Source organism: Nerophis ophidion, linkage group LG04, assembly GCF_033978795.1.
Source record: "Nerophis ophidion isolate RoL-2023_Sa linkage group LG04, RoL_Noph_v1.0, whole genome shotgun sequence".
Taxonomy (NCBI): domain Eukaryota; kingdom Metazoa; phylum Chordata; class Actinopteri; order Syngnathiformes; family Syngnathidae; genus Nerophis; species Nerophis ophidion.
Window position 1 is genome coordinate 29480538 of NC_084614.1, and position 25415 is coordinate 29505952.

At 38.8% G+C, this 25415-nt stretch overlaps 1 protein-coding gene across 10 annotated transcripts in view; it reads right to left on the reverse strand.

Moving 5' to 3' along the window:
• Positions 1–25415, reverse strand: part of acaca (acetyl-CoA carboxylase alpha) — a 68089-nt gene that overhangs the window by 26897 nt on the left and 15777 nt on the right. For 4 of the 10 annotated variants that reach the window (XM_061897803.1, XM_061897802.1, XM_061897801.1 and 1 more), the window contains exons 9-29: positions 22529–22639; positions 22248–22457; positions 20689–20859; positions 14097–14258; positions 13839–14002; positions 13510–13660; positions 13171–13274; positions 7314–7541; positions 7069–7219; positions 6875–7009; positions 5739–5885; positions 5479–5667; positions 4687–4787; positions 4438–4526; positions 4134–4258; positions 3832–3945; positions 3328–3441; positions 3166–3255; positions 2942–3060; positions 551–574; positions 90–161 (exon numbers count right to left, since the gene is read on the reverse strand). In XM_061897803.1, coding sequence (XP_061753787.1) covers positions 90–161; positions 551–574; positions 2942–3060; positions 3166–3255; positions 3328–3441; positions 3832–3945; positions 4134–4258; positions 4438–4526; positions 4687–4787; positions 5479–5667; positions 5739–5885; positions 6875–7009; positions 7069–7219; positions 7314–7541; positions 13171–13274; positions 13510–13660; positions 13839–14002; positions 14097–14258; positions 20689–20859; positions 22248–22457; positions 22529–22639 — 2771 coding nt within the window. The remainder of the gene's footprint in view (positions 1–89; positions 162–550; positions 575–2941; positions 3061–3165; positions 3256–3327; positions 3442–3831; positions 3946–4133; positions 4259–4437; positions 4527–4686; positions 4788–5478; positions 5668–5738; positions 5886–6874; positions 7010–7068; positions 7220–7313; positions 7542–13170; positions 13275–13509; positions 13661–13838; positions 14003–14096; positions 14259–20688; positions 20860–22247; positions 22458–22528; positions 22640–25415) is intronic. The other 6 variants (XM_061897809.1, XM_061897808.1, XM_061897805.1 and 3 more) reach the window with 2 other exon arrangements.

Below are 25415 nucleotides of genomic sequence, written 5' to 3' on the forward strand. Positions count from 1 at the left end.
TGTACACATGTTGATTATTAGCACCATATTGTAATGTTAACCCAAAACGTACACCCATCGAAAATACTTAAAGAGGTTTTGTGTCAAACCTGTCCAGAGATTCCAAATCTGAGGTATTATTGGCTTTTATAATGTCCAGGGCTGAAGGAGCAGACATTTTCCTGGCAGGACAGTCACATGTTTTATTTAGGGAGGTTTGAATTGATCATTTGCTCACATTGCATATTTTGTTACTCATAATCTATATAATACTGAAGCACATACACACACTACAGTTACCACACTATCACATAGACACAGACACACACACATTAAAATAGAATACCGTAGCATATGCAGAGGGCAATGATGTCAGTGAAATTGAAAAACATTGCACTTATCAAAGAGTTCTCTGGTTTCACCACCAGTTTACTTTTAACATGACAAAATGAGAAAACACCAAACTGCTAGGCTTCCAGAAATATTACTCTTAATGCTAGTTAACGCATCGACCATGCAGCTAGGCTACAGTCACTAGTAGTCTAGGCAATAAGAAGAATGTGTACAATACCTGTTTAGAGTGGGGATGTTCCCTCTGGAATCAAACAACATTGATTATTATTGGGTTAGTGGCAGGCATCAGGGGAGGAAGACAGTCAAGGTGGAGCAATGTGTTTGTCCATCTCAACAATGCTTTACTTGACGCTGGTCAATAACTAAATAAAATCACTGGATGTCAAAAGGTTGAGAACACATTTCACTCCTTGACTGCTGCCTGCACCACATGCACTATGAAATCTTTAAGCCTTATTTTGTTAAGCTGGTCTCTCAACAAAAAGGGAGAGGACCACTTCACACCACTTTGCTATTATTGGTAACGGTGAAAACACGAAGGTTATTTAAAAACATCCTGTAATAAACATGCAATATACTGTATATGCCCTCTGGAAACAGCATTAGGTACATCCGCACAATTTAATGAGACCCAATGTTGGATCTGCATTGTAAATGGTTTTACAACACATTTTGTAACAAACTTAAGATAATAATGCTTAATAATGCTTTGATTATTCATTTAATGAGCTGAGATAAGCTCCAGCAACCCCTACGACCCTGTAAGGAAAAAGCAGTAGAAAATGGATGGATGGATGGAGTTTACCGATAATTAATAAAAACTGCTCCAATAGAGCGCACATGAGAGTGGTACACCTACGGTGATGTAAATCGTGCAGTGGGTGATGTGGCCTTTGTATGGTGGGTACAGTAGAGTGTTGAAAGAGACAGCTCAAAGAAATAAGAGAGTAAAAGACCCAAAGATGAGAGAAGCTGTCAAAAATTGTGCAATCATTTAAACTGAAAAAGACGTGGTGAAATGTTTTGCATTGTCAAACGGAACTGGGATTTCACAAAAAGCACTACATCAATGATGCAGCATGTGTACAAGAGTGCATGCTGCAAATTTAAGGGACAGCAACCAAGCAGAAAGAAGGTAAAATTATATTTTGGACGCTAACGTCTTTTTAAATGTTTTGATTGACGTAACACGTTTTATTCAAACATGCATGTTAGGACATGTTAGCAATGAATGCTAACAATTTGCTTGTCCAAAAATCAAACACCATGCCTCCAATTCATACCTTTTCAAATGTGTACATGTTAAATCTTTAAATACATTGTCACTCAATTATGATATGTTTTACAGAGTATTTTTGTTTAGTTTGGTTCTCTATTTATCATATATTTTTACTTTTGTTTTGATGTAAGTAATATATAGTCACGCTCCCATCGCTAATGTACAACTTCAATGTTATGTGCATTTATAAGAACAAACAACCAGTTTCATTTGAAAAATCCTTGTTAATTTCAACTATTTTCCTTAGAAAATGCATTTAGGCTGTAACGTGTGTTTTATTCGATTACTCAATTAACCAAACAATTGAATTCATCAATTACTAAAAGGAATCGATAGCTGCAGCCTAATCTGATTGACACGATCAGTTAGGTTTTAGTAAAACTTGTTTGGGTTGCAGTTCTGTTTACAAATGCACTGCATCACATTAACAATTTGGCTGCATGATTTCGATATATACAAAATAATACCCATTTCAATACAACTCTGGTTGTATCAAAAACACAGTATATTATTGACAAGTATGCACTGTATACCTCTCTGATTGAGTCGGTCTAAACTGAGCAATATTATCTTTGATCTATTATCTTTGGTTTGAATACAACCTTTATCTTGGATTTTATCAGAATATACAAGATTTATCCTGGATATTATCAGAATATACAGCTTTTCCTAATGTTGTAGCTGTTAAGTATATATGATACATTATGCAGCAAACCAAACAACAAGTTGTGCACAGTGACAGCAAGCAAACATATACACTCATACACATACATGCATACACTCGTTCACCAAATGGTGAACACAAATGCAATACAATTATAATACAACCTTGTTGAAATGCTGAACATGCTCAAGACAATTTCAAATTGAGTTGAGTTACTATGGCAACAGTGCCCCCTGAGAAGATGAGCTGACATGAGGTACTGCAGGTGGGAATGCTCACACATTTTAGACCATCCTATTTGCCAGACATTGCAAAATACTTTTGAACATTCTGAGCATTTCTGCACTGAACAATAATACACAGCTGGGATGCTAGTATAAGCAACCACATCAACCACAGAGGATGCACAAAACAACAACATAAAAAGCAAAAATGTGAAATATGTCTTTGGAAAAGGGATATGTAAAAAAAAAAAAGATTACTTTCAATTTTTATTTATGTTCACTTAAAAGCCAAAATATGGTGCTGCCTACTTACCAGTCTCACTTCCAGGATTGTAAAGTTAAGAAGCATCTATATTATAAATATTGATTTGTGTCTGCAGGGTTGATGCCAAAAAATAAAGTAAAGCAAAAAATTGCTGGATTTTTGAACATGAGGTATACCTGTTTGGGTGTGAGGTGGGGAGCATGAACTGGAACTCTACGATACATGTGTTGTCCTTCAACTGGCGATGCTGCACGCTGTTGAGCTCATAAGCGATGTATGCTCGGCGCACATAAACCTGTGGTTATTTGAGATGAAGGCAAATACAATTCTAAGTAGATTTGTAAGTGTCCCGCATTAAAAATAAATTAAAGTAAGACACTTAGAGAAATAATGATCACACCTCAAGAGCGGCCATTCGAACAACTTGATTGCTATGGTAGAAGAAGTTGGGCAGAACATCAAAGATGGATGTTTCGGAAAGGATAAGTTTCTAAAAAATAAAACGACTGTTAATGCTTGCTTTACTGAAATAAGTCTGAAGGTAGTAACTGTGTTTGCCTACCTGCAGGTTCTCAATGCAGAATTGGTGTCCATACATATCAATGGCAGAGAGGAATATGGACTCAACCTGGTTGTGGCGGAGCTCATAAGAGGGGAGGTGAGATGCTATCAACACCTGCAAAGGAGTAGTAGTCAATAAATGAAGCATGAGACAAAACAATTGCAGCTGCTTACAACAGCCTTCTGTTGTATTTTTCAATAATTGTTTTATTACTGAAATATCCTCATAATAATAATATTGGAATATGTATATTTACTAACCATGGCACTTCTAGAGACACTCAAAGCATTTTACAATGAGAACCTGTTATTCATTCACTCCACATTTACACATTAAACATACAGTATATACTTAAAACTGTTGTTTTGAAGAATATAAGGTCCTGTGCTTCCTAAGTGTTTAAAATTAAGTATACACGATCATTTTAAACATAGTTGCAAACTATTCTTTAATTTTTCCCATACTTAATGTATTCTAGTGCTTTATTAGGGGTGAAGAACAGACCTGCCGCGCACGCAATGCAACCTTCGCATTGGTTGTCTTGCTGAGCTGGGTGAATTCAGTCAACATGGCCATCAGTTCCTCTGTTAGTGTCGGATCACGGCCACACAATTGGTCCTTGAAAAATAATACAACTGCATAAATCCATGCAAAGAAACATGCAACAATCCCACATATCCATATGCAGAAACAGTGTTTATTTGTACTGGTATTTACTATGTCGATTGTAAATATTTTTTCCCTAAATCTTTATAAGGTTTTTCCTTCGTGGATTAAAAGTGAGTAATAAATATATGAGCACTTACAATCAGCATTGTAACCAGTAAGTTCTTTTTGGTGACTTGGGCATGGGAGAAGATGTAGTTGAGGACATTCGACATGTCACCTTTGTTTTCTTCACGCAGCGCAAACACACATTTGTCATAGTGCCCTAACAAACAAGCAAATGTCAAACACTTGTTAAATACTAGTGCAGAACTAGAAAACTGCAGCCACACATGTACAAAAACAGTCATTGTAGAATAGCTCCATCCAATGGAGAGAAATAGTAATTGCCTTGCATCTGAATACAATACTGTACATGAATTATGCTGTAATTAGTTTCCTTACCATTCTGAAACTGGATCTCTACTTTCAGGTATTGTCTGAGTAGGTCGATGACCACTGCCTTCATGTAACCACGGATACCACTGCGGTACCTGTCAGGAAAGTGTAAGAAATCAGCTGTTTGGTCTTACAAAAACAGGTACGCAGACATTGAGTCTGTGAATGAAATGTAGTCTATTAACGTGAACAATAGCTGACCGACAAGCAGCGTAACATTTCCAGACAAGTTGAGGCAGAGTCTATGTCACTCACTTTTGAACAAGCTGAACAATGCTTTGTGTGTTCATGAAAAAGACTTCTCGCTCTGATTTCTTGTTAAGTGTTGCAGCGTGGCTGTCCAATATGTTTGCAATCTGGAAAGCAGTGGGAAAAACAATATTCACATCTAATTTATTATGTAGTTTATTTACCCCCCATTTACATCACACTTGTAGTATGTGTAAGCATCGGTGGGGATTGTAAGCCTAAAAAGGTACTATAATCGTAAACTGCACAAGAACAAATGAACACTAAACCTGAAAAAACAAACAACTACCAACAAAAACATTCCAACCTACGGTAAGTGTCATTAAAGAGGAAGTGTGAAAAATATTTTTTACGATAGCCTATAGCATATAAAAGATGGGCCTGCAACAGAACAAAAAAAGAGCAATGATTGAAAAACTGAATATTCCTTTTTATCGAGATAATTATTTATAAGATGAGGTATGCCAACTGTTTACACATGATAATACTCTTTGAACACAAAGTACATGAAGCCAATAAACTCACTTGAGAAGCATATTGGTGAGTAAAAGTATTCTCGTGACTGTGTAAATGTTTAACAAGGCCTGAATTAGTGCACCATCTGCTGGTTACTGTGATGTACCGAAATCCAGTCTGCCTCTATTGCTTCAAAATGCAGTGATACAACCTATTTTGTCAACGCATATAAAATCCATCCACATGAAAATGTTTATTATTATTTAAATTGTCACACCCATTCTTAAAACAGGAAGGTGGTGGTGTGTGTGTATGTGTGTAAGTGTATGTATTTATACACACCTGCTGGCTTGGGAACTGGCAGAGCACTGAGGTAATATTACTGGCATATTGAGCCATCTCCTTCTTGATGGCCTTCTCCACAGCAGGTGGGATACGGCCTGAGACGCTGGTCATGATGTCTTGGAGCTCAAGCAGTGGCAGCGACGGATCACGCATAGTTTTCATTAGTCTCTCTACCCATTCTTTCAGCTGGAAAGAAAAAAAATTGCAGTTTGAAGGCAAAGCTGTAATTGATGTGCTGTATGAGTAGAAGTTCTCACCTTGGTACTAAAAAAAGGCTCAGGGAGACAGTAGCCATTCATGACGTGAACAAGGTGATCAAGTGTGTTGTGGAAAATTCTGTGCAGTTTCTCCCCCCGTAGGGCAACTGGCTGTGTCGAAGGCAAGCACCCGGTATACAGCTCTGCCTGCAAAACAAAAATATAGAAACAATTATAACATCGCGGATTTCTTTGTTTTACATGTTTTTGATATCTTAAGCAATATTAATGGAGTAGCTATAGCCTGGCTGGAGAAAAAAAAAGTATTAGGTATTATTTTGATCATAATAAACACAATCAATTGATTCAGGTCTGCTTTTAAACATATCTCAATGGAACCTAAATTAAAAAACCTCTTATTGTATGTCTTTTTGGATTTACAAACCACATATCGAATAGAAATATGATTTGTTGTCGGAAACTTGTCTCAATTTTTAAACGTTTCATCTACTACCCATTGTGTGCTTGCAACGGAAACATGTTATGCCTGCTGCACATCCATTATGGACGGGCTTATCAATCCCCGCCAGCAGAGCAGTCAGAATAGCAGTGCTGTTGTTAGCTAAAGTGCACATTGCAACTTTATGTGTTTTTCCGTCTATTTCTAGTTTTGTTAGCTCATTATTAGTCCAAATAAAGCAATAGACAAGTGATGTGTGGTTTGAAAAAGTCAGGGGGTATCCACAGATTTGTCGACACTCACTCCCCTGACCTCCGGCTGTAAACCAATATTATTAACCAACAAGGTAAAATTTATTTTATTTTTTAAATGAGGACAGCTTAAGCCAGTTTATTTGTTTTTACTGTTATTAAATAGAAAGTTGATCCGTCACCATCTTGTTATGTTTGTTTTATATTCAAAACTGTGTAGCACTTTATATTTTGTTCAAAGTGTACAGACTTCAGACTTTTACAAAAATATGGACGCTTCTCGAGGCTGCAAACCATTTTCATGTTTACATTGTTTTTTATGGAGACATTTGCTTTAATATACAAACATTTATATTCATAAACCCGGTTCAAGAATTAATTAAGTTTGTAAATCGAGGTTCCACTGCATAAGACACAGAATATACGTTTGTCATTGTTTTGCATGCTAGGTATGCGGATTAACACAACAGCCTGGCACACTTTACCTGTTGCACCCTGGTCGGGTCATCAAGCTGAAGTTTCGCAATGATACAGCCAGGCTCCAGTGCTGCTCCCGTCCTCTTCACATAGTGAATACAACCAGACTCTGCAGCTGTGAGGGTCATGACCATCTTCATCACCTGCAATTTAACACAATAAACTTAACAAATGCATGCAATGTGAAACAAACAAGACAAACCTCAATCTCAGCATAGCACTGGCCAGAAAACACATGACCGCCGTCCTCGACTGTATACTGGATGATTTTTCCTGCTGAGGGAGATCTCAGCAGGGAGGGGTCATTTTCTTTTTCAAAAACACAAGTTTTGTTCCCTATGGTGATGCGATATCTATTGAGAACAAAATCTGATTAAGTGCCATAATTGTATCTTGCTTCTTGGTGCAGCTGGAGAAGAAATACAAATTTGATACATGTTTTCTTACCTGTCAACCTCTTCCTTCATGTAGGTAGTGTAGCTGCTGCCATCATAGGACAGCAACAAACCACCATCACTTAGCCGATGGACATCCACCTCAGCTGTAGAGTGGTTCATTATGACCACGTAGGAGTTGGGAGACTGGCGTGTCACAGTCAGGGCATACTTGATACCTTCATAGATCAGCTCTACATCTACTATGTTGAGAAGTGTGTGTGCTGGTAGCACCTGCCCCCTGGATAAAAGTGAACAGAACAAGTTATTTTATTTTCAGGGAACAATAATGGTCAGTGGTCGCACAACTCAAAATACAACCTATAAAAAAAAATGATCCTAAAGAAATAAAGATGAGATGAGACAGAGTGGCTTGGCATCAACAAATCCCATCATATATTCTAGTCCGTATTAATAGAATGGATTAAGCTAAGAACAAGCAATGTATTGATTTGATCCATTTTAAAAGAGAGTTTAATTTTAAGTGTTTAAAATGTACAAAGAATCATCTTAAACCTCAATAATACATCAGATACATAATCATATATGCATTTGTTTATGTAGACTATAACTCTATACAACTTTTTATTAATGCAAATCTGTGTATCATAATTTATTTATGTACCGTAAATTATGGACTGTAAGACGCTACTTTTTTCCTACGCTTTGAACCCTGTGGTTTATAAACCGGTGCGGCTAATTTAGGATTTTTATTTTTTTTAATTCTCAAGTTTTCAACAGACACTAAAAAAGTGTGTTGTTTGTGCTGTGGTGCCACCTTTTGGACGAGTTTGCTTAATGCAAATGCTGCAGGGTAAATGTCTACAGCAGGGCTATTCAACTACATAATGAAGAGGGCCGCACTTCCAAGAGCCCAAAGGCCCAGGAGCTTGACATGAAAATGTAGATGTTTTGTCAGAAAGAGTCTTGGCATGTTATATTTCTTTAACACTGTGTTTACTTAATGGCAAAGTAAACACATTGGCTTTCACGCTGCATTATCAATAAATTAATTATCCTGCCCTCGCTCCTCGATTCCAGCATGAACAAACAAAAGCTTTAGAAGTTTTGTTGAGCATAGAGGTTCCTTCTTTTGAATTATTTTCCTTCCTCAGTTTTATTTCTTTACACTTCTTTCTTCATTTAGGTTCGTGAAACTGAAAACAAATATGAAATTAACATTACAAAACTATAACATCCATTCTGTATTTTACATACATGATGTCCTTTGTGAATTTTACAAACAGTATATGTAATATAAAAATAAATTTTTTGATTGCAATAAGAAAAGCCCAATGTGTTTAATGCAATTTAATTTGTGTTTAAATTTTCTAAAAGTGTTCTTTGGGTGCAATAAGAAACATATTAATGTATCATAAGAATTTATGTTGAAATAAAGCCAGTATTTACCTTTTTTTGGTCCCCTTTATTGTGAATAACACAGAAATATACAAACCCCGTTTCCATATGAGTTGGGAAATTGTGCTGTATGTAAATATAAACAGAATACAATGTTTTGCAATTCCTTTTCAACCCATATTCAGTTGAATATGCTACAAAGAGGTTGAGGTTGAGGCTGAGGCTGAGGCTGAGGCTGAGGTTGCCGAGGTGGTTAAAAAGCTCCTTGGTGGCAAGGCCCCAGGGGTGGATGAGATCCGCCCGGAGTTCCTTAAGGCTCTGGATGCTGTGGGGCTGTCGTGGTTGACAAGACTCTGCAGCATCGCGTGGACATATGGGGCAGTACACCTCTGGATTGGCAGACCGGGTTGGTGGTCCCTCTCTTCAAGAAGGGGGACCGGAGGGTGTGTTCCAACTATTGTGGGATCACACTCCTCAGCCTTCCCGGTAAGGTTTATTCAGGTGTACTGGAAAAGAGGCTACGCCGGATAGTTGAACCTCGGATTCAGGGGGAACAGTGTGGTTTTTGTCCTGGTCGTGGAACTGTAGACCAGCGCTATTCTCTCGGCAGGGTTCTTGAGGGTGCATGGGAGTTTGCCCAACCAGTCTACATGTGCTTTGTGGACTTGGACAAGGCATTCAACCGTGTCCCCCGGGAAGTCCTGTGGTGGGTTCTCAGAGAGTATGGGGTATCGGACTGTCTTATTGTGGGGGTCCGCTCCCTGTACGATCAGTGTCAGAGCTTGGTCCGCATTGCCGGCAGTAAGTCGGACACGTTTCCAGTGAGGGTTGGACTCCGTCAAGGCTGTCCTTTGTCACCGATTCTGTTCATAACTTTTATGGACAGAATTTCTAGGCACAGTCAAGGCGTTGAGGGGTTTCGGTTTGGTGGCCGTGGGATCGGGTCTCTACTTTTTGCAGATGATGTGGTCCTGATGGCTTCATCTGGCCGAGATCTTCAGCTCTCACTGGATCGGTTCGCAGCCGAGTGTGAAGCGACCGGAATGAGAATCAGCACCTCCAAGTCCAAGTCCATGGTTCTCTCCCGGAAAAGGGTGGAGTGCCATCTCCGGGTTGGGGAGGAGACCCTGCCCCAGGCGGAGTAGTTCAAGTATCTAGGAGTCTTGTTCACGAGTGGGGGAAGAGTGGATCGTGAGATCGACAGGAGGATCGGTGCGGCGTCTTCAGTAATGCGGACGTTGTACCGATCCGTTGTGGTGAAGAAGGAGCTGAGCCGGAAGGCAAAGCTCTCAATTTACCGGTCGATCTACGTTCCCATCCTCACCTATGGTCATGAGCTTTGGGTCATGACCGAAAGGATAAGATCACGGGTAAAAGCAGCCGAAATGAGTTTCCTCCGCCGGGTGGCGGGGCTCTCCCTTAGAGATAGGGTGAGAAGCTCTGTCATCCGGGAGGAACTCAAAGTAAAGCCGCTGCTCCTCCACATCGAGAGGAGCCAGATGAGGTGGTTCGGGCATCTGGTCAGGATGCCACCCGAACGCCTCCCTAGGGAGGTGTTTAGGGCACGTCAAACCGGTAGGAGGCCACGGGGAAGACCCAGAACACGTTGGGAAGACTGTCTGCCGGCTGGCCTGGGAACGCCTCGGGATCCCCCGGGGGGAGCTAGACGAAGTGGCTGGGGAGAGGGAAGTCTGGGCTTCCCTGCTTAGGCTGCTGCCCCCGCGACCCGACCTCAGATAAGCGGAAGAAGATGGATGGATGGATGGATGGATGCTACAAAGACAACATATTTTATGTTGAAACTGATAAACTTTTTTTTTTGTTGCAAATAATCATTAACTTTAGAATTTGATGGCAGCAACAGGTAACAAAGAAGTTGGGAAAGTACTGATAAAGTTGAGGAATGCTCATCAAACACTTATTTGGAACATCCCACAGGTGTGCGGGCTAATTGGGAACAGGTGGGTGCGATGGTTGGGTATAAAAACAGCTTCCCAAAAAATGCTCAGTCTTTCACAAGAAAGGATGGGCGAGGTACACCCCTTTGTCCACAACTGCGTGAGCAAATATTCAAACAGTTTAAGAACAACGTTTCTTAAAGTACAATTGCAAAAAAATTTGGGATTTCAACATCTACGGTCTATATCATCATCAAAAGGTTCAGAGAATCTGGGGAAATTACTCCACGTAAGCGGCATGGCCGGAAACAAACATTGAATGACCGTGACCTTTGATCCCCCAGACGGCACTGTATCAAAAACCGACATCAATCTCTAAAGGATATCACCACATGGGCTCAGGAACACTTCAGAAAACCACTGTCCCTAAATACAGTTGGTCGCTACATTTGTAAGTGCAAGTTAAAACTCTACTATGCAAAGCGAAAGCCATTTATCAACAACATCCAGAAACGCCGCCGGCTTGTCTGGGCCTGAGATCATCTAAGATGGACTGATGCAAAGTGGAAAAGTGTTCTGTGGTCTGGCGAGTCCATGTTTCAAAGAGTTTTTGGAAATATTTGACATTGTGTCATCCGGACCTAAGGGGAAGCAAACCATTCGTTATCGACACAAAGTACAAAAGCCAGTATCTGTGACAGTATGGGGGTGCATTAGTTCCCAAGGCATGGGTAACTTACACTTCTGTGAAGGCACATTAATGCTGAAACGCACATACAGGTTTAGGAACAACATATGTTGTCATCTAAGCGCCGTCTTTTTCATGGACACCCCTGCTTATTTCAGCAAGACAATGCTAAGCCACATTCAGCACGTGTTACAACAGTGTGGCTTCGTAGAAAAAGAATGCGGGTACTTTCCTGGCCCGCCTGCAGTCCGGACCTGTCTACCATCGGAGACCCCAGACGGTTGAACGACTGAAGTTTTAAAGAATGGGAAAGAATTCCACTTTCAAAGCTTCAACAATTAGTTTCCTCAGTTCCCAAACTTTTATTGAGTGTTGTTAAAATAAAAAGTGATGTAAAACAGTGGTGAACATGCCCTTTCCCAACTACTTTGGCAAGTGTTGCAGCCAGTTAATTATTATTTGCAAATAAAAAATAAAGTTTATGAGTTTGAACATCAAATATCGTCTTTGCAGTGCATTCAATTGAATCTGGGTTTAAAAGGATTTGCAAATCATTGTATTCTGTTTTTATTTACATCCAACACAATTTCCCAACTCATATGGAAACGGGGTTTGTATTTTGGAATCTGTACTGATACCAAAATATCAGTATAGGGACAATACAATATAAATCACATTTACAGCCTTCAGTCACTCTGCAGAAAAAGGCTATCAGGATTGTGTCCAATGTTCACTACAGATATCATTCAAATTCACTATTTATGGACTTAAAGCAACTTAAACTGAACGATGTGATTAACTTTAAAACTGCTCAAATTATGTTTAGGGCATCCCAAAACTTTCTACCCTCCAATATACAGAAACTATTCAATGACAAAGAAGATCACCATAGTTACAGTTTAAGAGGAAACAACAAATTATATTTGCCTAAATTTAGAACCTCTTTAAAATCAATGTGCATTTCAGTGCGTGGAGTCAGTCTGTGGAACAACTTAGGGGACAAGTTAAAAATGTGTTCTAACATGATTCAATTTAAAACACTGTTTAAAATCAGCACAGAGCGATGGGAGTAGGTTTGGTGTTCTTGGGATGCAACTCAGTATTCTTCTTCCTCCAAACACGACGAGTTGAGTTTATACCAAAATGGATACATGGGTGATACAGCAGAGGATTGGGAGAATGTCATGTGGTCAGATGAAACCAAAATAGAACTTTTTGGTATAAACTCAACTCGTCGTGTTTGGAGGAAGAAGAATACTGAGTTGCATCCTAAGAACACCATAACTATTGTGAAGCATGGGGGTGGAAACATCATGCTTTGGGGCTGTTTTTCTGCTAAGGGGACAGGACGATTGATCCGTGTTAAGGAAAGAATGAATGGGGCAATGTATCGTGAGATTTTGAGCCAAAACCTCCTTCCATCAGTGAGAGCTTTGAATGGTTGACCAAATAGTTATTTTCCACCATAATTTACAAATAAATTCTTTAAAATTCCTACAATGTGAATTCCTGGATTTTTTTTTCACATTCTGTCTCTCACAGTTGAAGTGTACCTATGATGAAAATTACAGACCTCTGTCATCATTTTAAGTGGGAGAACTTGCATAATCGGTGGCTGACTTAATACTTTTTTGCCCCACTGTATATATATATATATATACATATATATATATATATTAAAATAATATGGCCACCGGGGGCCGGATATTTATTTATACGTGTATGTATGTGTGTGTATGTATATATATATATATATATATATATATATATATATATATATATAAATAATTTTTATCTAATGTGGCCCCCGAGTCAAAATGTTTGGGGACCCCTGGTATAACTGATTGGTAAACTGAAAAGGGAACTGGTTAATTTGTGATTGAACCCTGGAATATGTTCATTCTCCTGATGTATGCTTATTGTACCTCTCCAGAGAATGCAGGAAAATGGACACGCTGTTCCTCAGATTCACATCTGCCACATGTAGAGCTCCAGTCACAATTCCCAGCATGGTGTCGGGACGTTCCGCCTGAATAAAACATGTACTGTCAGAAGTAAATAATAGCATAATTTTCTCTCGGCTATATGGTGGCTCACTAGACACTTTATTCACAATAGATCACAATATAATAGCTATATTTAATAATGGCCTTAATTTGATTAGTACATACCATTTTGCCTGCTAATTGCAAACTGTATATGTATGATATAGATATATAATAAAATTATTCTTAATAATTTTTTGGAGTATAATTTGTGCGCACCTGCATCTTCTCAGAGATGAGCCTATCCAGCCATCCAGTATCAATGTTATTATGCTGAAAGCTTTCTGTTTCCAGCAACTTGATGAGATATTCTACTGTAGTCCTGAAGTCTCCTCTGATAGATAACTCTTTCAAAGCAACCACCATGTTACTAGAAAAGAATACAACACATCATATCCATCAACTATCCAAAGCTTCCACCATGTTACTAGAAAATATTACCACACATCATATGCATCAACTATCCAATCAGATAACGGCATGTCAAAACTAATATTGTAACTATAACACTTACATTCAAATTGAGTATTGATTTGTGTGTTACTTACGAGATAGCTTCTTCGCGATTCTCTCCCCAAGAAAAACAGTGTCCAAACTGGGAGTCAGCAAACTCGTGCAAGCCTCCAGCAGCTGCAACACTGAAGTAGCCCCAAACATTCTTATTGCTGCGGAAATTCAGTTCTTGTACCGTTCCAGAGCTTGGCTTAAATCCCTGCAATCAGACATAATTTGATGAAAAATGAGAACGAGAACCATGAGAAGGCATCTTGTCAAAAAAAAACTATGAAGCTGAGCAAGAAGCTTACTTCATCTGGATTTTCACTGGTAATGCGAGCTGCAATTACATGTCCCCGTGGGGAAGGGGCCGTCGACAGCCCTTCAAAGTCGATAAGAGAGTCTCCCCAGGGCTGCTCCCCGTAAAGCATCCTTATATCTTTGATTCTGTAAAGGGGAATGCCCATTGCAATCTACAGAAAGATATACAACAAGTCAAATAAATGTTAACTATACATTTTTAACAAATTTAGTTTATTAGCCAAAAAGCACAATCTAACAAATACTAACCAAAACAAGAGAGGCAGAAAATATGTTTACATAAATAAAAAAAGCCCCGTGTTGATACTGTCTTATAGATATTAATTTAACATGTTTATTACTGAGGGTAAAGTTTACATGGTGGTGTTGAACTGCACTGTATCACACTCAGAGGTCTTTTTAATATATTGCCCAGAGGCTAGTGCAATGATGCACCATGGTAAAATACAGCCACAATAATAAAAGTTTGATGCAGGGATGACCTTTTTTTTTTTTTTAATCTACAAAGATACAAGTAACTTTCTTGCTTTTCAAGACGGATAAAGATACAGTACTGGTAACTTATTTAAATCAAATGTTCTTTTAATTGAGATTTAACTGTGGTTGGTGCACACCTTTCATTGCGGCTAGCATTTTTTAATGTGATCATTTGTTTAATGTTATAAAACATTTTTCAGTATGACATCATAATTCATAAGATTGGCTTGATAAATTAAACATATTCCTTTTAACTTGTTCTGGGTCTACCCTTGATCTTCAAGAACACCTAATCATTGTTGTTTTTGTTTGTTTTTTTAACAGTATCTTAAGTCCTGGAATCATAGTTGGGGACGAACTGACCAAATTTAAGTTGTAACCAATTCAACGTATTCATGGACTTGTTTCATGAGAAAGATGAAGACACTGCTTTTGCCTTGCAATGGCTTTATTTTGAATGTCCAACACAGCATTTTCAGGCACATACTCACTCGCTCCACACGCATCTCTCTCTTCTATTGCCCCCCACTTTTCAAAATTTTAGTCATTGGTCATATGTATTGACGCAGATGCTAGCTCATCTCTTTTCGGAGGTAGTTTTTCCAACTAATACTGTAGCACACTGATGTGTTACCATGCTAGAAAAATAGTTCCTTAGTGTTTGCTCTTACAATAACAATGTCGCGACAGCTTGGTAATGACACAGGTTACGGAACATAAATTAAGTATAGATGAAATTCGAAAGTGATTTAGAGTTAGAATTGATTGCTCCCAAAACTTTTATCTTCTTGTCTCTCTTAATGATTGTGATAGACAACATTTTTTTTAAAGTGCAATTCCCCTTCAAACTGGACACTCATAACTCCTAGAAATTATGTTAATGAATTGGTTGAGGCCAATGTTAAAGAACAGGCTCGACTTAAAGTGGGCAATGCGAACCAAACTCCTGCTGCTGTTGTACAAAGACTGGAAAGTATGGCGTAGCATGCCATGTCTCGTCCGGACTCCTAAAGCACACCCCACAGGGCACCTCTTCCAAGTCCACAAAGCACATGTACACCAATTGGGCAAACTCCCATGCACCCTCCAGTTCCCTTGAAAAAGTGTTTTCAGTTTGATAAGTCAGTTAACCGACTATAAATGAAAACTAAGTCGGTAAGTTTTCCATCATCGATAAATTGCCATTTGCATGCTTTAGGAGCATTCGTGCAGCTGCGCTCATTCATGCCATAGCAGAGCAAAAAGAAGGGGATAAATTTGCTTGGCCTTCTTTGAGTGTCTTTAACTCTGTGTGGCAAGGCGTGGCCGCTGCCCCGCTAGCATCACACAGTGCAACAAGTTAGCACACACATGTTGTATCAAACAAGGAAAAAAAGAGCACAAAACCAAATGCCACCCCACCAGAGTGGGAATATTGCCTTGCAGCAAGATGAGCCAATCATCACCGAGGAGCCAGTTTGCCAAATCTGCGCGAATACAACAAACCTGCACGCCACATGAAACACAACCACCCAACATTACACATTCACTTTGTGTTTAGTGAACAAGGTGAGTACAAACCAAACTGTGCAAAATGTTTGGTTAAATACATCGCCAAACACATGCTGCCATTTATTACTGTTCAAAAACTAGCATTTCAAAAAGTTTTGCAAACGTTTAACAGACATTTTTCATGTTGACTTCCTCACTCGGAATCTGCCAGACTAAAGTTTTTTGCAAATGACCTGTTAATACATCTGCTTATACTGTAGTGTTTATATTGTTAGTCTGCACTTTAGTTTAAAAAGGTCTTAACTTGATTGTCAGTTAAGTAATGTACAACTCAACGTCTGCTTACATGTTAAAAATTGAAGTGCAGCTTGGTTTGTTCATACATTTAGCCATTTAACTTGTTGGTTAGGTTGTGTAAATGTGAGGGCCTCCAAGCCCCTCCTTTACATTTTTTACTGATTTTTGATGTGATTTTTTTTTTATCAAATGCAACATTTTTCTTACAAAGTATATTTTATTTGTATTATTTGTTTGTTTTATTTAACTTGGCGATTTAAAAGTTTGCATTCCATTTACATTGGTAAAATCTACGAGAAATACAAGTGTATTTCATTTGAAAGGATATTGAAGCATTATTATTACGTATTATCTATCATTACATCAGTGGGTAATTAAGTCTCAAAAAAATAATGGCAATAATATTGTTTATTATCAACAATTTGTAGGTCAATATGTCATCCAGCAAAATTTGTTATCGGCCCAGGCCTAAAAGGGTGGAAATCTGGCCCAGTGTTCTGCGACCAGGATAAAAAACACATTGTACCTCCTGTAATCGTACCCCTCTCTTCAATACTCTCGAATAGATAATCCCAGGAAGGCCAAGGAGTGTGATCCCCATGTAGTTGGAATGCACCCTTCGGTCAACCTTCTTAAAAAGGAGGCCCATCACCCCGGTCTGCCAATCTAGAAGTACTGTTCCTGACTTACATGCAATATTGTAAGAGAGACATGTCAACCAAGACGTCCCACAACATCTAGGACCTTAAGAAATTCAGGGCGGAAGAGCCTTGCCAATGAGGAGTTTTTTTGAATACGTCAGTAACCTCAGCCACTTTCCGCATTTGTGTTCTCACACTGGACAGGGCACCGATTCCTCTTTCTGAGCTTCTTTAAAGCCGCCAAAAAATTCAAAATACTTTGAAATAAGATATAAATTTGATTTTACAGATTTTATGGATTTGCCAGAATTTTTTTATTTTATTTTAATCATAAGTTTGATGAAATATTTCACAAATTTTCTTTGTCAAAAAAACTGAAGCTAAAATGAAAAATTAAATGAAAATGTATTTATTATTCTTTACAATAAAAAAAATAAATTTACTTGAACATTGATTTAAATTGTCAGGATAGAAGAGGAAGGAATTTAAAAGGCAAAAAAATCCTAAAATAATTATTACGGTTGTATTTTTTCTCTAAAATTGTCTTTCTGAAAGTTATGAGAAGCAAAGTAAAAAAATTAATGAATTTATTTAAAGTCTTTAAAATATTTTCTTGGATTTTCAAATTCTATTTGAGTTTTGTCTCTCTTAGAATTAAAAATGTCGAGCAAAGCAAGACCAGCTTGCTAGTAAATAAATAAAATTTAAAAAATAGAGGCAGCTCACTGGTAAGTGCTGCTATTTGAGCTATTTTTAGAACAGGCCAGCAGGCGACTCATCTGGACGTTATAGGCAACGCGGTGCCCGCGGGCACCGCGTTGGTGACCCCTGAGTTACAGAGACGAACAAGGTTCAGCCCATTTTGAGAAATTTGGTTCCAGAATCCAAATTGTGGGTTCTTTTTTAACCTAATGCAAAAGCTCAGGCTCTTACCCCACCAGGAATATGCCCCCAAAAAGATTTGGCTGACAAAGGCCAGATCATCCAGGTTCCATAGGCTTCTACCCTTGACTGCTGCGTCAACACACATGGCACCGGATCATTACAGATACCCGCAGGTGGTGGGTCTACAGGGAGGACATGTGTGGCTTTTTCGGACTGGGTCATGCTGGGTTAGAAGTAAAGGCCTGACCACCAGTCGCTTGCCTGTGAGCCCCTTCCCTAGACCTGGCTTAGTGTCCCATATCCAGCCAAAGTGTGGTCTTTTATTATCAGATGTGGGATTACAGTATGTCTCAGTGATGGCCTGGGAACGCCTTGATTCTCCTCCGGTGGAAATGGAAGAAGTGACATATACCGGGAAGTCTGGGCTTCACGACTGAGACTGATGCCCCCACGACCCGGATCCAAATAAGCGGAAAAAAATGGATGAATGGAAGGATGGTTGGTTAATTATTGGTCCGACATTTATTGTGCATACCTAGTAAAATGCTGAGCTCAAATTTAACCACCGCAACCGCCCTCTTATTTGCCGTGATGCCCTAAAAAATTGACCAACATTTGTGGCAACACCTTGCCGTGACCGCCCTTGACTTTATTTCCATTGTCTTTTAACCTGTTAATGGACAAGGGGTATAATTCAACGGCATAATGACAATTAGCGATTAAATTCCAGACAGTTAGTAATACCTCTATTTCATAAATTACCGAAAGCCCTATATTTATTAATGCATTTGGGGCAACACAAAGTCAGACGCGTTTGGCTTATTAATCATGGAGAACTGACAATGTTAATCCCGCTCCCGGGGCATCCCTCGGAATATACTTAATCAACAGACCTACATGTCCAACTAACGGTGGCCGTATAAACAAAGCCAACACTGACATAAACATGTGCCATATAGTGAGACAACACAAAACAACATTGACAAACACATTTCGGGAGAATATGTCCACAGCAACACAACATAAACACAACAAAACACATTCCCAGATTTGCTTGTAGCACCAACTCTTCCGGGACGCTACAGTTATTTTCCCTTGCTTCCCGTCATGTGTTAAAGAGCGCACTGCTGTGTTTAGATGGAGACAAGGTGTGGACAATATTGGAGACAGGTGTGGACAATATTGGAGACACTTTTCCCCCACACTAAAATAATACTTCGGAGGAGAAAAACTATATGTTGTTGCTTTAATTTTGACAATATAGCGTCCATCAGCTGCTGTGACAGTTAATAAGGTCAGGAAACACACTGCCACTCCTGTTTTTTTGTTGTTGTTTGCCAAACTGTTGGACTGAACCACAAGGGGGCGTTAGTGAAGAACACATCTTGTTTATTAGACTGTATCTTCATTAGCCAAACTGCTTTGTGTTTTATTTTCATATCAAAAAGTAAACGGCATGTTTTTTCTACATTACTTGTGTAGGTAATACTTTGAAAACATTTGACACATCATTTTTTAATGTTTTATTGTGTGTAGTTAATTCCTATACAACATATTTCTGTTAATAGATCTGTCCCGATACAGCATCTGCATGTACATAACTTAAATAATTAATAATTTTAAAAAAATACTTCCATCCAACCAAAGGTAAAAATAGAGATAAAGTCATTATGAAAATACAAAAAGCTGACAAGTTAATATTAATAATGAATTTTAAAAAACTGTATATGTACGCATGCATGCTTTGGAGCCCCTACCTGGAAATAAAATGTTTGTCTTGGTGCCCTTCTAACTTGCTTTGGTACCCTAAAATATGAGCCATTCTTTAAGGCAGTGGTCTCCAACCACCGGGCCGCGGCCTGCTCGATTGGTACCGGGCCGCAGAAGAATTTTTTTATAAATGTTTGTATTAATTTTTCATTTTTATTTTTATTAAATCAACATAAAAAACACAAGATACACTTACAATTAGTGCACCAATTCATAAAACCTCCCTTTTTCATGACACTTTTTCGGGACAATTTATCAAGCGTTGACCGGTCCGCAGCTACAAAAAGGTTGGGGACCACTGCTTTAAGGGAACACTTGCCTTGACCTTAAAAAGTTTAAATTTGAGGCCTGAAAATGTGTTCCATCTGTGTCAAGTTATATTGTATCTTTACACAGGCCATAAAAGAGATCACATTTGATTGTGCAGGTGTACCGAATAAAGTGTCACTCAATCTATTGAGCGGTATGTGTGAGATACTACATATGTATTAAAAGGAAAAAAGTGAGAATATTTTCTAAAATAATGTTCATTTATGGCAAATTGTCTCAGTCTCCTATATCTGTTCACACTTGTGGCTCAACTGATCAACATCATCTTGCTGTAAGATAGCGCCTGTAAAGACAGCAACAGTGACATTCAATCAGCGTAAATGCCGCAATTTTTCATGCCATTCCGCCCTTCAGCTTGACTGTCACTGACCTAAATTCGCACACAATGCCCAACACCACGGGTGTACATCATGTGACCAATTACAGCTACCATTACTGCATTGGCAACAATGCTACCATATATCACCCTTCGCTTGTTGGTTGCCATGGAGATAGGGGCCTCCTCCAATGTACAGCAATGAATGCACTGAAGCATGATTAATGTGGTGTACTCATTGGATAGTCCGAGATGGCCAGCGGCCTGTAGAGTCTACAGGCTGTTGGCCATCCTACTAATCGGACAGTGCTATTAGTAGTTTAGAGGGTGTAAAACTGTTAGATGCTATTCTAGCATTGTACGTGTGGAATTCACCTGCAGTTGTGCGGCAGGCAGGTTGACATCAGCCACCATCTCAGTGCAGGGGTGCTCCACCTGCAGACGAGGGTTGAGCTCCAGAAAGTAGAAGCTGCCATCTTGGCTATAGAGGTACTCAACTGTACCCGCACTGACATAGCCCACCATCTTTGCCAGCTTAACTGCACACTGGACAGAGAAACCACAACAGGTCAAGTTTATCTAAATAAATGGCATTTTTTGAAATAGCGCCGTCTCACAAAAAAAGGCCAGTCAAGGATAGCTTCTAGAAGTGTGAATCTTTGAGCACACTCCAATTTGATTACGATTCAGGAGCTATGATTCCATTAAAAATCAAGTATTGATGCATCTTCAATTTACGTATATTGATGAAGTTTTACATTTGTTTTGCTTCACTAAATAAGCGTTTATCACTTGCAACTTTAAAAAACAGTGCATTTGTAATAAGAACCCGTTAAATTAATTCCCACATTTATTAAATAATGGAAATGTGTGCAAAATTGGAACATAAGTGCCCTAAAATAAAGAAGCTGGTCGATCTCTCAGAGAGGTAGCTTGCTGCAGTAAGCCAAATTTTAGAAATGTCTGCATTACTTTACTTACAAAAAATAAATTGATTATCGATTATTGACGTGTACAAATCGATTTTATAATCGTCCATGTTCAAATTGCAATGCATCTAAAAATCGATTATTTCCCCCACCAACTCTGATAGCTTCTCTACAAAACAGGCCATTATCTTGATCTTTTGTAAAACTAAATAAACAAATGATTCGACGGCATGGCGCAGTTGGGAGAGTGGCCGTGCCAGCAACCTGAGGGTTTCTGGTTTGATCCCCACCTTCTACCAACCTCGTCACATCCGTTGTGTCCTTGAGCAAGACACTTCACCCTTGCTCCTGATGTGTCATGGTTGGTGCCTTGCACGGCAGCTCCCGCCATCAGTGTGTGAATGGGTGAATGTAGAAATAGTCTCAAAGCACTTTTAGTACCTTGAAGGTAGAAAAGCGCTATACAAGTATAACCCATTTACCGTTTTTTATTTACAGTGAGTGCTATTTTTTACCATGAATTGATTTACGTGGACCCCGACTTAAACAAGTTGAAAAACTTATTCGGGTGTTACCATTTAGTGGTCAATTGTACGGAATATGTACTGTACTGTGCAATCTACTAATAAAAGTTACAATCAATCAATCAATTTTGAATTCTACACATTTGTGTGTATACAGTTCTCTTCCTCTGTCTGTATCGCACAAGGCAGGAACAGTGATTGCTGCATTACCTATAAGACACATCTTTGTTACGTATATACTCACAAGTGAGGCTGCAATACTGTAGGCACTGACATTGTAGATTGTTTTGAGTACTTCAAAATTGTTATTGCAAAAGGCAGCTGGTTATCATAACTGGCAAAAAGCAGTTGTACTACAGTCATGTGTGTACAATACATGTTTCTGTTGGTCTCTGGTCTCTATCACAACATCGTCTGGCATTATTATTCGGCCATGACAACCGGCTGCGTCCTATTGATTGCTATTTATGAATGTAAATACCCGTTCCATATCCTCAAACACGTCAGATGTGGCGATAGTAGCAGGTGCCTCCTCTATAATTTTCTGATGCCGGCGCTGCACTGAACAGTCTCTGCCAAACAAGGAAATGGCATTTCCATACTGATCGGCCAAGATCTGGACCTCCAAGTGGCGAGCATGCTTGGCAAGCTGCATGACAAACACAGGGGAACCTGGAACTTCTGCCTGGACCTGGTAAAATAAGTCAATGTTTTATAAATTTATTGAATAATATATTTAAACAATAATTCATTTCAATATACCTGTCTGAATAGATTTGGTAAATCGTCAGCTGAATTGACCTTCCGGATGCCTTTACCCCCACCTCCTTCTGAGGCTTTCACCATAACAGGGTAGCCAATCTTCTCTGAAGCCTGGCAGTGAACATAAGACAAGCTTGTAGCATAAATGTAGGTTTTCACAGCCCATTGCAGCAGTAACATTCAATGGAGGATCAGAAGGTTTTGATTTATGAACCAAAGACCAAAAATAAAAATATTTTGGTGCAAGAACCTTGTCTCAGTGTACAACCCTTTCATCCACTTTCGAACAGCAGCTACTGTAGACAGGCTAATTGCACTCCAGTACTCAATCTCAGCTCAGTGTTGAAGGTGTTACCGACAGTCCTTTCAGTGCTTTTTAAGTGTTTTGGGCCTTTTTACAACTTTTTTTCAAAATTTTGCTCACTAAAAATGAGTCAATGGAGCAGTGGACATGCGGTGTGCGGTTTGAAACGTTGGGGAAGTATTCAGAACGTTTAGGATAGTAATGAGTTTTGCAATTTCAAACTGTGTGTGCAGAACAGGGCTAGTGACAGTGTGTTTGTGTCAGCAGGGACGCTAAATAAAATTAAGACAGTTTCGCTAGTGTTTTGGCTTTGTTAATAATGAGATAGTTAATCTATCACTATGTTTGTTTGATATGCAGTACTGTATCACGCTTTAATATTGTGTTCAAAGTGGTTATGGTTATGGTGTTAGTTTACACTGTATTTTGAACATGCATACAAATACATCACATATTTCCAGTTTCTCATATAGTATGTCCGAAAAGAAGTAGGAAGAATCAGAGATTATTTAATCCTCCCCGTTTTTGTTTCATAGCAATTTCTAACAAAATTGTTGATACTCAATCTGTAACATTGAATAAATAAATACAAGGAGTTGGTAAATAAATACATAAAATAAGTAGATAAATATAGAATACATAACTAAACAAATACATTTCTCATAACTAAATAGTTCAGTAAGTTTTGATTTACGTAAATAGACAAGCGGTAGAAAATGGAATGATGGATGGATGGATGATTAGATGAATACGATTGTTGCATTTTTCAATAATTTTCAAAATGATTTTCAGGATTCTTCTTCCATGTACTTTGTAAACACTTGGAGTTCAAACACTTTCTTAAGCTGGATCATTTTAGTACAATGTTTGACTTCTTTGTTTAATCTATTGCATAATTTAACTACACGTACTGATACACTAAAGGTCTTAAGGTCTGTGCATAAAAATGTTTTACAGTAAGTTAAACTTTTTCCTCAGGCATTATTTATCCTGTTTTGTTGAACATTCTTGAGTAGCAGGTTATAGTTTGCTTAGAGCATAATTTTTGTTGTTTGCAAACGCACCAACGCAATGAATTTCAATATTTTTGGTTCAATACAAAGGATTTAAATGTTCTCCATTGCCAATGGTACGTATTATTCTAACCGACCTCTTTTGTAACATGGTTAGTAAATTAAGTATAGTTTTTGTAGATATTTCTATACAATGACCCACATATGTTAACAATAGCGAGCAGTAGAGAATATGGTGTGATTGAGGTCTCTTTAATTTGTGTATTTATTCTGGTATTATTTGTATTACGTTCTGTGTGTTGTCTAATGAACAAAACAGTTGTGTTGTCAGCAAACAGTAATAACTTTAGGTCCTTTGTACATTTACAAATGTCGTTTTAGAGATTGAACAATTTTGGTCCTAGTATTGATCCCTGGTGTACACTGCAAGATAGATTTAGCGCTATGAACTTGTGGTCATCTAGCTTCATGTGTTGCTTCCTGTTAAGTAGCTTCTTATCCAGTTCAAGACCAACCCTCTGATGCCAAATAGTTGTAATTTGTTCATGAAGACAATATGATAATGGTTTCAAATGCTTCAGTTAGACTCAAACACTTTATACCATCCATTACATTGGTAATCCCTTCTGGTATTTCGATTATCGCCCTTGATGTTAACACTTTGGCTCTGCATCCGTATCCAAGTGTTTTTGTTCAATGGTCCCCTCTGAACATAGTAGTGTTGAATGAAAATGTTGATTATTCGTCAGATTCCATTATCGTTGTCGTTGTCAAAGCGCTGTGAACTCTATTATTTGTCCAGATCTTTAATGTATTTGACTAAAATAACTTTTGCTTCTGGGCCTCCATTCAGCTTGGTGTAGATTTTGCGGTTGGCACTCAAGTTTCCTCAATTATCCCCTGCTTCGTCAAGTTGTGTGCTTTCTTGGCAAAGCCAACATTGCGTTTAGTGAGATTGTGATTTATGTACACATGTGTCCTCTTCAGCTTGTTTCCCTGTTTTAGCAGTGCAATTTTGGATTTCCTGTTGGCGAGCTTCAAGATTATGACTGGCAAGGTGTTGATGTTTTTTCTATTAAGTAGAATGCAGGAGTCAATGTTGTCATTGTCGACATCAAAGTCCTTTGATTGCAGAAAGTTGACTACATGTGGCTCTGTTGAAGCAGTATCCATATCATCTGGTTTTCCTCTGTTGTCAACTGCTTGGCGATGGATCTGGGAGTGATGCAATGTCCTGCACAAATGATATCATTATGTCGTGTCGTCTGATCCATCACCTCTTCGTTGCTCTCCAGGTCGGCGTTATCTTGTTGCTTGGTATTCAAGTGTTGGCACTATGCTGCATTCTCTTCTTGCAGGACCCTCACCTCCTGCCTCCCTGGTGTGGTGTCCTCTTGTAAGATCTTCACCTCCTGTCTCCCTGCTGTGATGTCCTCTCGTAAGATATTCACCTCCTGTCTCCTTGCTGTGGTATCCTCTTGTAAGATATTCACCTCATGCCTCCCCGAGGTGGTGTCCTCTTGTGAGACCTTCACCTCCTGTTTCCCTGCTGTGTCATCTTGTAAGACCT